This window comes from Somniosus microcephalus, chromosome 19 (genome assembly GCF_052327205.1).
Source record: "Somniosus microcephalus isolate GS21.2 chromosome 19, FLI_Smic_1.0, whole genome shotgun sequence".
NCBI lineage: Eukaryota > Metazoa > Chordata > Chondrichthyes > Squaliformes > Somniosidae > Somniosus > Somniosus microcephalus.
Window position 1 is genome coordinate 8,003,803 of NC_141005.1, and position 13,008 is coordinate 8,016,810.

At 47.2% G+C, this 13,008-nt stretch overlaps 1 protein-coding gene across 9 annotated transcripts in view; it reads left to right on the plus strand.

Moving 5' to 3' along the window:
* Positions 1-13,008, plus strand: part of ep400 (E1A binding protein p400) — a 164,821-nt gene that overhangs the window by 114,464 nt on the left and 37,349 nt on the right. For all 9 annotated transcript variants that reach the window (XM_086011917.1, XM_086011920.1, XM_086011919.1 and 6 more), the window contains 4 exons: positions 7,132-7,215; positions 8,213-8,347; positions 9,583-9,627; positions 9,717-9,870. In XM_086011917.1, the coding sequence (XP_085868043.1) occupies positions 7,132-7,215; positions 8,213-8,347; positions 9,583-9,627; positions 9,717-9,870 (418 nt within the window). The remainder of the gene's footprint in view (positions 1-7,131; positions 7,216-8,212; positions 8,348-9,582; positions 9,628-9,716; positions 9,871-13,008) is intronic.

Consider the following 13,008-nt stretch of genomic DNA (forward strand, 5'->3'; position numbering starts at 1 on the left):
GTCCACCTTCTGCTGCAGCGGAATGTTGTCATTGTACATAGCCTTTATTGCCTTCTTAAAGGTTTGTACGAACCTCTCAGCCAATTCATTTGTGGCTGGATGATACGGGGCGGATGTGTAATGCCTTACCCCATTCTTCATCATAAACCTCCGGAACTCTTCGGACACAAACTGTGGTCCGTTATCGGAGCAAATCTGTTCTGGCAAGCCGTTCCTGGCAAAAATGGTCCATAGGACTGCAGTAGTTTTCTCCATGGTGGTGGAGGACATTTTGATGACCTCAGGCCATTTCGAGTGCGCATCCACGGCTATTAAAAACATTGAGTCCATGAATGGACCAGCAAAATCAATATGCACACGTTGCCATGGAGATGAGGGCCACTCCCATGGGTGTAGAGGGGCATATGGTGGTGCATTTTGGACTTTCTGGCATCCTGAGCAGCTCTTGGTCAGGTCCTCGATTTGTTTATCGATTCCCGGCCACCACACATAAGCCCTGGCAAGGCTTTTCATTTTTACCCCTCCCAGATGACCCTCATGAAGCTCATTGAGCACTCTATCCCTTAACTTGGGTGGAACTACCACTTGGGATCCACACATCAAGGTCCCCCGGCACACTGACAGCTGTTCTCCTCTTGTCGGGAATGCTGGCAACAGTGAGTTGCCATGTGCTGGCCATCCCTTCACCGTCAAATCATATACCCGAGACAGTGTCGGGTCATTTCGGGTCTCCGTTTCTATACGAGCGTTAGTTACCGGTAGGTATTCAACTATAGTCGATTGAAATATTTCGACAGGATCCACTGCTGGTGCTTCCTCCGCAGTAGGCAGTGGCAGGTGTGATAGCCCATCAGCATTTCCATGCTGTTTCGTGCCCTTATATTCAATCTCATAGTGGTGCGCCCCTAGAAAGAGTGACCATCTTTGTAGTCGTTGCGCAGTCATCACCGGAACGTCCTTCTTCCGATTAAAAATGGAGACAAGAGGCTGGTGGTCAGTCAGCAAGGTGAATTTCTGCCCGTGCAGATAGTGATTGAACTTTTTCACTCCCCACACTAGGCTGAGGGCCTCCCTGTCAATCTGGGCGTAGTTACGCTCGGCTGAGGTTAGTGATCGTGACGCAAAGGCTATTGGCCTCTCTGAGCCGTCCGAGAATTTGTGCGACAGCACCGCTCCAATGCCATAGGGTGACGCATCACACGCCAACCGAATTGGTAGTGCTGGGTTGAAATGGGCCAATACCTCTTTCGATGTGATTAGTATTTTGCTCTTCTGGAAAGCTCGTTTACATTCGTCACTCCACTTCCATGGCACACCAGTTTGCAGTAGGGTGTTCAGTGGGTGTAGTATTGTAGACAAATTTGGCAAGAACTTATGGTAGTAGTTTACCAGCCCGAGGAACGACCTCAGTTGTGACACGTTTTCCGCTGCTGGAGCCTTGATTACTGCCTCAATCTTTTCTGGGGACTTATGTAACTCCTCTTTATCGATAACGTGGCCACAATACGAGATCTGTTTTTTAAAAAAACTTGCATTTGGGGCGGTTAGCTCGGAGCCCATATTCCTTCAATCTAGTGAGCACCTGCTCCAGGTTGGCAAGGTGATCACTGTCATTTTCGCCCGTGACCAGGATGTCGTCCAAATAACACTGGGTCCCTGGGATCCCTTGCAGGACTTGTTCCATTGCCCTTTGCCAAATAGCCGGAGCTGATGCTACCCCGAATACCAGCTGGTTTTATTGGTAGAGACCTTTATGGGCCAGATCAATCTTAGTGAAGCGTTTCCCTCCAGATAGCGAGGCGAAAATATCTTCAATCCGCGGAAGTGGATATTGTACAGTGTGAAGGACTGGGTTCACTGTTACCTTTAAAGTCCCCACAGATGCGAACCTTCCTTGGTTCCCCAGGCGTGCTGCTCAACAACTTTTTCATCACAGGGACGATGGGTGTAGCCCACTCGCTCCAGTCTACCTTGGACAGTACTCCTGAACGTTCCAAACTCTCCAGCTCTGCTTCGATGGCTGGGCGGATCGCATAAGGTACCGGTCTGACCTTAAAAAATTTTGGGCTTGCGTTTTGTTCGATTTTAATTGTTGCTGTCATGCCTTTTAGTGTTCCGAGTCCTTGCTGGAACACTTCTTGCGCGTCGGTTAGGATCTTTGACAGTCGCCCAGGTGTGACGTCGTCATCCTTTTTGGCAGCCACAGTCAGTGCTTGTATGGAATGCCAATCCAGCTGTATTTTCCGGATCCATTCACGTCCCAGTAATGGTGGTCCTCCATCTTGCAATACATACAGGTCTAGTTTTGGTGTTTCCTTACCGTTATATATAACGGTCACCCTTATTTTTCCTTTGGGGTAGACTTTTTGCCCCGTGTACGTCTTCAAAATAATTTTTGTGTCTCTCAAGGGTATGTGTGAGAATAGCCGCTCGTAGTCCCGTCGGTTTATGACTGTTGGGGCTGATCCTGTGTCCAATTCCATTTTTACCTGGACTCCTATCTTGAGAGTGACCCAAATGGTTCGGTGATCCTCCATTTTGATCACATTATGTAGTTTCAGACAACTCCGCTCCCTGCTTTCGGATTCGGTATCGCTCTTTTGTTCGTCTGAACTATTCTCCGTCACCTTATGTACCTTCTTGTACTTTTCTTTTGGAGATTTCTTATTGCTGGTTTTCTTTCCCGACCTGCAGACTCGTGCTATGTGTCCTACTTTTCCACACTGTCTGCACACTTTGTCTTTGAACCAGCAATCATTGTGGTCGTGTGTTGTTCTGCCGCAGCGATAGCACTTCTCTTCTGTATGACATTTCGTTTGTGCCATATTCTTGCGGTCTCTGTTGTATCTCTGCAACGCCCCGTGCTGCTGCTTCATATGATACCGCAATGCTGAAAGCCTTGTCCACCGTAAGGTCCTTTTCAGATAAAAGCCGTTTCTGGGTTCCTTCACTTTGAAGCCCACACACAAACTTGTCCCTTAAGGTATCTGCCAGTCCCGTTCCAAACTGGCAGTGTTTCGATAGTTTGCGCAGTTCTGTTAAATATTCAGCATTGCTTTCATCCTTATGCTGGTTCCGTTTGTGAAACTTGAATCTTTCTGCTATCAGCAGCGGTGTGGGGTTTAAATGTTCCTGTAGTATCGTCACTATGTCTCCAAAACTCTCTTCCACTGGCTTCGCTGGGGTTACTAGATTTCGTAATAAGCCATACGTCTTTGCACCCATTAAATTTAACAATACCGACGCTTTCTTGTCATCTGACACCTCATTTGCCTCGCAGTATACCTCTATTCGTTCGACATATGTAGTCCAATCTTCGACTTCATTGTCAAATGCGGTGATACTGCCACTCTTCGGCATTTTGGGTGTGGTTTAAAATGGCTTCTCCCGCGCTTTCCTTCCTCCCCCGCTGCTGCCAACGCCGCTCTCTGCGGTCCTCGTGGCAATGGCGGCGCCCTGTAGGTTTCGCGCGCTTTTCCTGCGCTGCTGCCAACGCCGCTGTCGGTCCTCGTGGCAATGGCGGCGCCTCGCGGGTTTCTGCGCGTCTCTCTCCCTCTCCTCGATGCTGCTCGGCCCCTGAACACCGGCTGCGCCCTGTGCGCTCTGCCCTCTCTCTCCCCTGTCGACGCTGCTCGGCCCTTTGCTGTGCCGCTCGGTCGGGCTCTAGCCCGCCGCAGTCCGGGAAGGGTCTGCGCACTACCTGTTGCCAGCCTGTTTCGCTGGACCACCGCGACTGGAAAGCCAAGCCTGGCTCTCAACAGCCTCCCCCACAATTCTCGAGTCTCTGCTGGATGACTGGGCGGTTGCCCGTGGTCGACGCCCGTGTCTCTGGCCTTGACCTCCAATCTACTGGTCTCCAGGAACGAATCCCTGGGAGGTGATGCAGAGTTGCAGGTAGGATCGAATTTGTCTCGTCGCCAATGTTGTGTCCGTCAGTAGTAAGACACAAGACTGCGGAGAACGGTACAACAGGTGTTTACTCAACGTGGCTCACTCTGGAACTGAACTGTACAGATTACTACTCAGTGCTATATACAGGTGTGGTCACTGCCGGTACTACAGTATACATGAGCTGTAAAAAGTAGTTCCCCCCTTGAAGGTATATACATTACAGTCTCAGTGTTGTGGGTGGAGGAGAGGCGGGGTGGTGGAGGAGTGCTGCTGGTAGTTTACTGCATATCACTTTGTGCAATCGGGGTATTAAAATGTAAGCCGGTTGGGTGTTCTCTGCACATCTATCTAATGGTATATATTACAACCCAGAGAATGATTTAGATCAACAATATCCCAGCATATCTATTGTTAAATATCGCCTGCAACCTTGCAAATTCATTACAATTGGTAATACAGAATATTATATACTGCTCAGAATTTTCTGAAACTGTTTTTAGCCTGCAGGGGCAGTTGGTTCCCTGTGATTGAGTTAACTACAATAAATTGTTCCTAATTTGTAACTTTACTTCAGGGAAAGATTAATAAGTGGGTCACAGCGGAGTTCAGTATTTTAGGCTGAGTTTATACTGCTCTCACTGTGCACGTTAGTCGTCTGAGCTACACGTCACATCTGCTATTTTACACACGCAAAACTGCTGTGTATTGACAAAGGGGGGGCAGTGTGAACGTGGGGGGGGAGGGAGGGCAGTGTGAACGTGGGGGGGGAGGGAGGGCAGTGTGAACGTGGGGGGGGAGGGGGGGCAGTGTGAACGTGGGGGGGAGGGAGGGGGGGCAGTGTGAACGTGGGGGGGAGGGAGGGGGGGCAGTGTGAACGTGGGGGGGGAGGGGGGGGCTGTGTGAACGTGGTGGGGGGGAGGGAGGGGGGGCAGTGTGAACGTGGTGGGGGGGAGGGAGGGGGGGCAGTGTGAACGTGGGGGGGGAGGGAGGGGGGCAGTGTGAATGTGGGGGGGGAGGGGGGGCAGTGTGAACGTGGGGGGGAGGGGGGGCAGTGTGAACGTGGGGGGGGGGGAGGGGGGCAGTGTGAACGTGGGGGGGGGAGGGGGGCAGTGTGTACGTGGGGGATGGAGGGGGGGCAGTGTGAACGTGGGGGGGGGCAGTGTGAACGTGGGGGGGAGGGAGGGGGGCAGTGTGAACGTGGGGGGGGGAGGGGGGGCAGTGTGAACGTGGGGGGGGCAGTGTGAACGTGGGGGGGGAGGGGGGGCAGTGTGAACACTGGGGGAGGGGGGGGGGCGTGTGAATTTAGGTTTGAGCAGGAGGATAGACAGACAGACGCGCGCTCGAATACACGCCTCCTATTGACTGGTTATGGTGAGGAGTTGATTTGGCCCCAGAGGAGTCTGATCCATGTCATGGTGACTGGCAGTGAGCTTTTATCTTGAACAAACAGAATAGCACCAGTGGAGCGCACTGTACAAAATCTATTAGTGTCAATAAACCTTGACACCTTCCTCTCCTCCACAAAGCTAAATTACACATTTCAGAATAAAGTGTTGAATAACTGTGTGACCTGCGTTTTGATGGGTGCACAATGTTTCTTGCTACACTGCCCTTGCATCCAGTTACTGAAGCACTCGCTGCTTAAATCCGTGCACCAATGTGTAGATTAACCGGCATTCAAATCATTCTTGGCCAGAATCTGGTACCCAGAATCCCAGTGCTGGAAAAATTCTAAGCGAGTGGGTGTGATTTTGGATTTGAATAATTACTGCGTAATTGTGATTCTGTTTGAAAACCTTGCAAATGAACAATGAACACTTGGCAGGCACCAGGTGCCGCAGTAATGATGATTTTTGACCCTGTGTTGTTGGCGTTTTATGCCTGCATGCCAATCCTATTAGGATTTGTTCACGGTCTCTCAGTATGAAGCATGTTTCAACGCTTTAATTGGTCACAATTAATTGCCTAATATTTCTGAATGATGAATTAGAACTGGGCAGCACCTCACCGATTGTTATATCTCAATGGGGCCGATATCAATACAGTGTTTAAGAAAGTAAACTTTAAGGCCTTTTTATTTCCCTGTGGTTTTGCCACTTGTGTGTTGTAGTTTACTTTCATACTTCTGATTTGGTCTTAACTACATGGGGATTGCTGGTCTCAAACCATCGGAAATCTTGTCTTTTGAAAATACTCTAGTTTGCAATTGGCTCATATGTAATTTTCTTACTTGCTTGTGCCTTGGGTTTTAAACCCTGTTCCATGTGATTAAATCCCTCCAGAGCCTCAGCCCTTCCTGACTCTAATTTCCTCCAGCCCTACCTCCACACTCTCCATTTCTCTGGCTCCTGTCTCTTGTGAACCCCCCCCCCCCCCCCCCCCTTCCTTTGCTTCACCATTGGCGGTGGTGACTTCAGCCACCTCTGAGGAGGCATTCCATGTCCAGTTTTCCTTACCACTCTGAAGTTCCTCGGGATGTTTTTCTGCAAGGCGCTGTATAAATGCAAGTTCATTTACAAATGCACAACTTCTGTCAGCTTAATACCATGTGCTCATCTTCAAGTAGTGATACGTTAACTTTTACGTCCACCCGAACGAACAGATAGGGTCTCGTTTAACATCTCATTAAAAAGACAGGACCTCCGACAGTGCAGCACTGCACTGAAGTGTCAGTCAAGGTTTTGTGCTCAAGTCTCTGGAGTGGGGCTTGAATCCACAACCTTCTGACTCGGAGGCGAGAGTGCTGCCCACTGAGCCAAGCTGACATTTATGGGAATTCACGCTTGGGAAATTGGTACAATAAATCTGCGTTCTATAGCTCCACTATTAGTACAGCATTACAAGACACCACTGCCCTCTTAACTCTTCGGTGCAGGCGAGCCTCTCTATAATCTGCTTCTGAAGGTCAGTTTATAGCCAAGTTAAATTTTCCTCTTTGTAGTTGGAGATTTTCAGCACTTGAGCCTGGGAGTGATGTCATCGTATGCAGCCTTAATGTGCTCACATTGAACTACTCTCCCCGCTGTTTTAACAGAGGCACCAACCCATGTAAAGCGAAGTGCATTAAAACAACGGCGAGGGGAATTTGATACAAACACGTTAAGCGTTTGTACAAATAGATTGCTCCCAGTCATTTCCAAGGGAAGTGAAGAAAGCACACGTGCGCTATGTATAATGGAAGTGTTTTTGTTGCTTTCCCCAGTTTGAACTAGTATACTGATGGAAATAATTACTTCGCAGCTTACACCAGTTGAAAAATATGCAATGAATTATCTGGAGCTGACTCAGGCATTTATAACGCCAGCAGAGCAGCGCCCACCTGAGGTAAGTAAGATGTTGACCGCTTGCCTTTGTATGTATAACTATTATTTATGAAACTCCCTGCAGTTTGTACCTAATACTACCAGAATGAGAATTATTCTAATTTTTTTAATTTGTTCTTGGGATGTGGGTGAGGTTGGCAAGGCCACAGTCGTTGCCCTGAGATGGTGGTGCTGAGCCTTCCAGCATTTGTTTTTACAACTGGGTCAATTGAAAGGCATTAAGTGTCAAACACAGTGTTGGACTGGAGTCATATGTCAGCCCAGACTGGGTACGGGGGATGGGGTGACCGGTTCCTTTCTCTGAACACAGGAATTGCAAAACGACGAAAGACCAAGGCCCATCTAGTTCGCCTTCTCCCATTTCGGTAGTCGCACGATACAACAATAATGGAGTTGTTGACTAATCACAGCGATTAACCTCTATTAATAGAGTCCACAACAGACCCAGACATGAGGCGAGGAAAACCCCCAGTGGTGGCGAGCTTTGGGAACCAGAGGTCCAGAGTCCCCTGTTCCTCCCGAGCTCGCTGCACTCCCCACGCGTCATGTCTCAAATTACTCATATACTGTATCCCAAAATATTAACCTATCTAATTTGTATTTGAATGAATCAATAATTAAGAACCATTTGAGTTTTTACAACAATTCCACAGCTTTCATGATCATTTCTCTGGTGCCAAACCAACAAATTACCAGATTGATTGAATTTAAATCCATGGCTTGCCATGCTGGGATTTGAACCGACCTCTGGCTACTGGGTTGCTAGACCAGCACACTAACACATCAGCTTCCAGGCACGGAGGCTACATTTGGTGTGGTCACAATGGGTATAACTTGCACCATTAGTACAGCAGACGTTGTTGATCTAAAACGAAAGAACCAAATTAAATGTACAGATTCTGAAGTAAAGTTGTTGGGAGTTTTTCCCACCCTGACAAGGACTGCATTTTCGTGCTGGGACAAACAACTTCAGCTCATGTCATTTCTGGCTGTGTCAGGATCGGGTAAAAGCCGCTAAGCGAGTGTGGGAGTTTGGACGGTTGCACACGCTGAAGGAGGAAAAGAAGAGGCAACTAGAGGATGAAGAAAACGATGTGTTGTTCACCTACAGCCGGGAGGATGCATACAATAAGGTACCTACTGTTGCAAACTAAACTCTCTCTTTATAAACAGTTCGTTAATGTACAAGGCGTGGTGAGATGCGGGTCCTTGATGTTGCACACTTTGTTTCCTATCTTAGCTGAACCACCTTGGGGAGTCGAGGAGCAGAATCTCTTCCCCAGGCTGTAGTTAATTGTGGGGTGGGGGAAGAAAGGCTTGTGTTTATGTAGCACCTCAACATGCCTCCCAGAAACATTCCAAAGTGCTTTGAAAGACAGTGAACCACTTTCAAGTGTGGCGGCCAATTTGCGCGCAACAAGATCCAACCATCAGCAGTTGGCTGAATGCCGGCTCACTGTTTTTTGTGGCATTGTTTGAGGGAGCAATGTTGGCTGGTGTTGCTGGGAGAACCCCCTCCTTTTTGAATCGTACAATTGGTTTCTTAACATCCACCTAATCCAGAACGGAGCTTGGGGTCTAACACGTGAAGGGCGGCTCCCCCTGACAATGCAGCACTCCCTCGGTGCCTGCCTGGAGCGTTGGCACGGATTCTGTGCCAGAGCCTTGGAGGGGAGCCTGACCCTGAAGCAAGAGTGCCACCAATTGCGCCAAGTGCCAGTCTTTGGCAAGAGCTGAGAACCAGGTCACATGCCTGCCCATCGATCAAGAAATAGTGTTCAACATGTGGTGCGGGGGGGGGGGGGGGGGTTCGATTGTCTCTGCTGGAAAGACCAGAACCAGGGGCCATAAATATAAGATGGTCACTAATAAATCCAATAGGGAATTCAGGAGAAACTCTTTATCCAGAAGGTATTATGTTCTTGTGGGGAAAGTGGGGTTGAGGTAGACGATTAGCCATGATCTTATTGAATGGCGGAGCAGGCTCGAGGGGCCGAATGGCCGACTCCTGCTATTTTTTTATGTACTTATGAGTGGTTAGAATGTGGAACTTGCTACCACAGGGAGTACTTGAGGCGAAATAGCATAGATGCATTTAAGGGGAAGCTGGATAAACATATGAGGGAGAAAGGATTAGAAGGATATGCTGATGGCGTTAGATGAAGAATGGTGGGAGGAGGCTCGAGTGGAGCATTAACACCGGCACGGCCCAGTTGGGTTGAATGGCCTGTTTCTGTGCTGTAACTATTATGTAATGCTACTATGTACAAAGAAACACTTGTTAATGAAAAGGTTATCGTGAAATGGTTTGTGCTGTTTATCGGAGAGGATTTTAATCATCATTTTGTTTATATTTCTTTTTGTAAAGGAATATGTGAAAGAAGGTCAGGATGGTCAGACTGAAATAATGCCTGTGAGTTACAACACACTACTTTAATTGTACAAAGACTCAAATTCCTTTTTAAAGAGTGAGTTGGTCACATTAATTTCTATCTGTGGCAGATTTGGACTCCTCCAACTCCACCCCAGGATGACAATGACATCTACATGGATCCAGTAATGTGCCTGATGTACGATACGACTCCTATTCTGGAGTCCAAACTGCCCCCGGTTTACGTCCGCAAGGAGCACAAGAGGCTAAAGATGGATCCATCAGGTAAGGAAAGGTTCCTTTGTGCAGCTCGTGTATTACTTGTCACATCTCATTCATTCTATAGGTATGTAAATAGGAAGAGATTAGTGAAAGTAAACGTGGGCCCATTAGAGGCAGAGACAGGAGAAATTATAATGGGCAATAAGGAAATGGCAGAGACATTAAACAAATACTCTGTATCTGTCTTCACGGTAGAAGACACACAAAACATTCCGGAAATAATGGGGAACCAAGGGTCTAGAGAGAATGAGGAATTTAAAGATATCAGTATTAGTAAAGACATAGTTATAGAGTCATTACGGCACAGAAGGAGGCCATTTGGCTCATCGAGTCCATGCCAGCTCTCTCTAGAGCAATCCAGTCAGTCCCATTCCCCTGCTCGATCCCCATAGCCCTGCAAGTTTATTTCCCTCAAGCGCCTGTCCTATTTCCTTTTGAAATCATTGATTGTCTCTGTTTCCACCACCCTCGGCGACAGCAAGTTCCAGGTCATTACCACTCGCTGCATTAAAAAAAAGTTCTTCCTTACATTTCCTCCTGTATCTCTTGCCCAAAACCTTAAATCTGTGCCCCCTAGTCCGTGTACCATCAGCTAATGGGAACAGCCTTTCTCTGCCTACCTTACCCAAACCCATCATAATCTTGGACACCTCCATCAAATCTCCCCTCAACCTCCTGTTCCCCAAGGAGAACAACCCCAGCTTCTCCAACCTAACCGTGTAGCTAAAATCCTTCATCCCCGGAACCACTCTGGTAAATCTCCTCTGCACCCTCTCAAGGACCTTCACATCCTTCCTAAAGTGTGGTGACCAGAACTGGACACAATACTCCAGTTGTGGCCTAACCAGAGCTTTATAAAGGTTCAACATAACTTCCCTGCTTTTGTACTCAATACCTCTATTTATGAAACCCAAGATCCCATATACTTTTGCTAACTACTCTTAATATATCCTGCTACCTTCAAAGTTCTATGCACATGAACTCCCATGTCCCTCTGTCCCTGCACACTCTTTAGAACTGTGCCATTAAGTCTATATAGCCTCTCCCAATCCCTTCTGCCAAGATGCATCACCTTACACTTCTCTGTATTAAATTCCATCTGCCCATTCTGCTAGCCTATCTATGTCCTGTTGCAGTCGATTGGTATCCTCCTCACTGTTTGCCACACCTCCAAGTTTGGTATCATTGGCAAATTTTGAAATTTTACTCTATTCCAATATCCAAGTCATTTATTATATCTCAAAAAAAGCAGTGGCCCCAGCACTGACCCTTGGGGGCACCACTGTCTACCATCCTCCAGTCTGAAAAACAACCATTTATCACAACTCGCTGTTTTCTGTCCTTAAGCCAATTCCTTATCCAAGCTGCCACTGACCCACCTATTCCATGAGCCTCAATTTTGTTAACCAGCCTTCTATGTGGTACTTTGTCAAACGCTTTCTTAAAATCCATGTAGACAACATCCATTGCATTCCCTTCATCAATCCTCTCTGTTACTTCATCATAAAATTCAATTAGATTAGTCAAGCATGATCTGCCTTTTACAAATCCGTGCTGGCTCTTAATTAACTTAAACCTCTCCAAGTGCCTGTTAATTTTTTCCTTGATTATTGTTTCTAAAACCTTACCCACCACTGATGTTAAACTGACCGGCCTGTAGTTACTAGGATTGTCCTTACACCCTTTCTTGAACAAGGGTGTCACATTTGCTACTTTCCAATCCTCGGGCACCTCTCCCGCATCTAGGGAAGATTGGAAAATTATGGCAAGCCCTTCCGCTATCTCCTCCCCCAATTCCCTTAGCAACCTGGATGCAAGCCAATTGGACCAGGCGACTTATCCACTCTAAGCACATCCAGCCTTTCCAGTACATCCTGTCTATCAATTTTTACCCCATCCATTACCTCTACCATCTCCACTTCTACCGATATTTAGTCAGCATCCTCTTCCTTAGTAAACACTGCTACAAAGTACTCATTAAGTATTCTAGCCTTGCCCTGTGCCTCTAAGCATATATCACCACCTTTGTCCCTAATAGGTCCCACCCTGCCTCTTACTACCCACTTAAGATTTTTGGGTTCCCTTTTATGTTAACTGCCATTCTATTCTCATATTCTCTCTTTGCTGGTCTTATTTTCCTCTTCACTTCCCCTCTCAACTTATTGTATTTGGCCTGCTTCTCACTTGAAGAATTCACCTGACATGCATCATACACCCTCTTTCTTTTGTTTCATCATATTCTCTATCTCCCAAGGCGCACTTGCTTTGGTTCCCTTATCCTTCCCTCTTGTTGGAATGTACCTAGCCTGTTCCTGAAACATCTCCTCCTTAAAGATCACCCATTGTTCCATTACAGTTTTTTCTGTCAATCTTTGGTTCCATTTTACCCTGGCTAGATCCCCTCTCATCCCATTGAAGTTAGCCCTCTTTCAATTTAGAAGTTACTTAGATTGTTCCTTGCCCTTCTCCATTACTAATCTAAACCTTATAATACGATGATCACTCTTACCCAAGTGTTCTCCCACAGGCACTTGGTCGACCTGGCCCAGCACCAGATCCAGCAATGCCTCCTTCCTAGTTGGGCTGAGAATATACTGGCCAAGGAAGTTCTCCTGAACACATTTCAGAAATTCCTCCCCCCTCCTTTCCCTTTACCCTAGCATTATCCCAATCGATATTTGGGAAATTAAAGTCCCCCAATATCACCACTCTATAGTTCTTGCACATCTCTGTGATTTCCCTGCAGAATTGCTCCTCTCCTCTCTCTCTCTCTCTTTCTTTTTTTTCTTTTATTTCTTTCTTTCTTTCTTTCTTTCTTTCTTTCTTTCTTTCCTTCTCCCCCCCCCCCCCCCCAAAGGACATCCTCTCTTTCCAGCACTACCACCCCACCTCCCTTTTTTCTTCCCTATCTTTTCTGAACACCTTGTATCCGTGAATATTAAGTGCCCAATCCTCACCATTTTTAAGCCACGTTTCCGTTATTGCCATCATATTTCCACACAGCTAATTGTGCTTGTAGCTCACTGATCTTATTCACCACACTTTGTGTGTTTACACACATGCATTCCGAACCTGTCTTTGTATTCCTCATAGTCCTTCTTAGTCTGCTCCTATCTAATATGGTACTACTTCCTTCTCTAG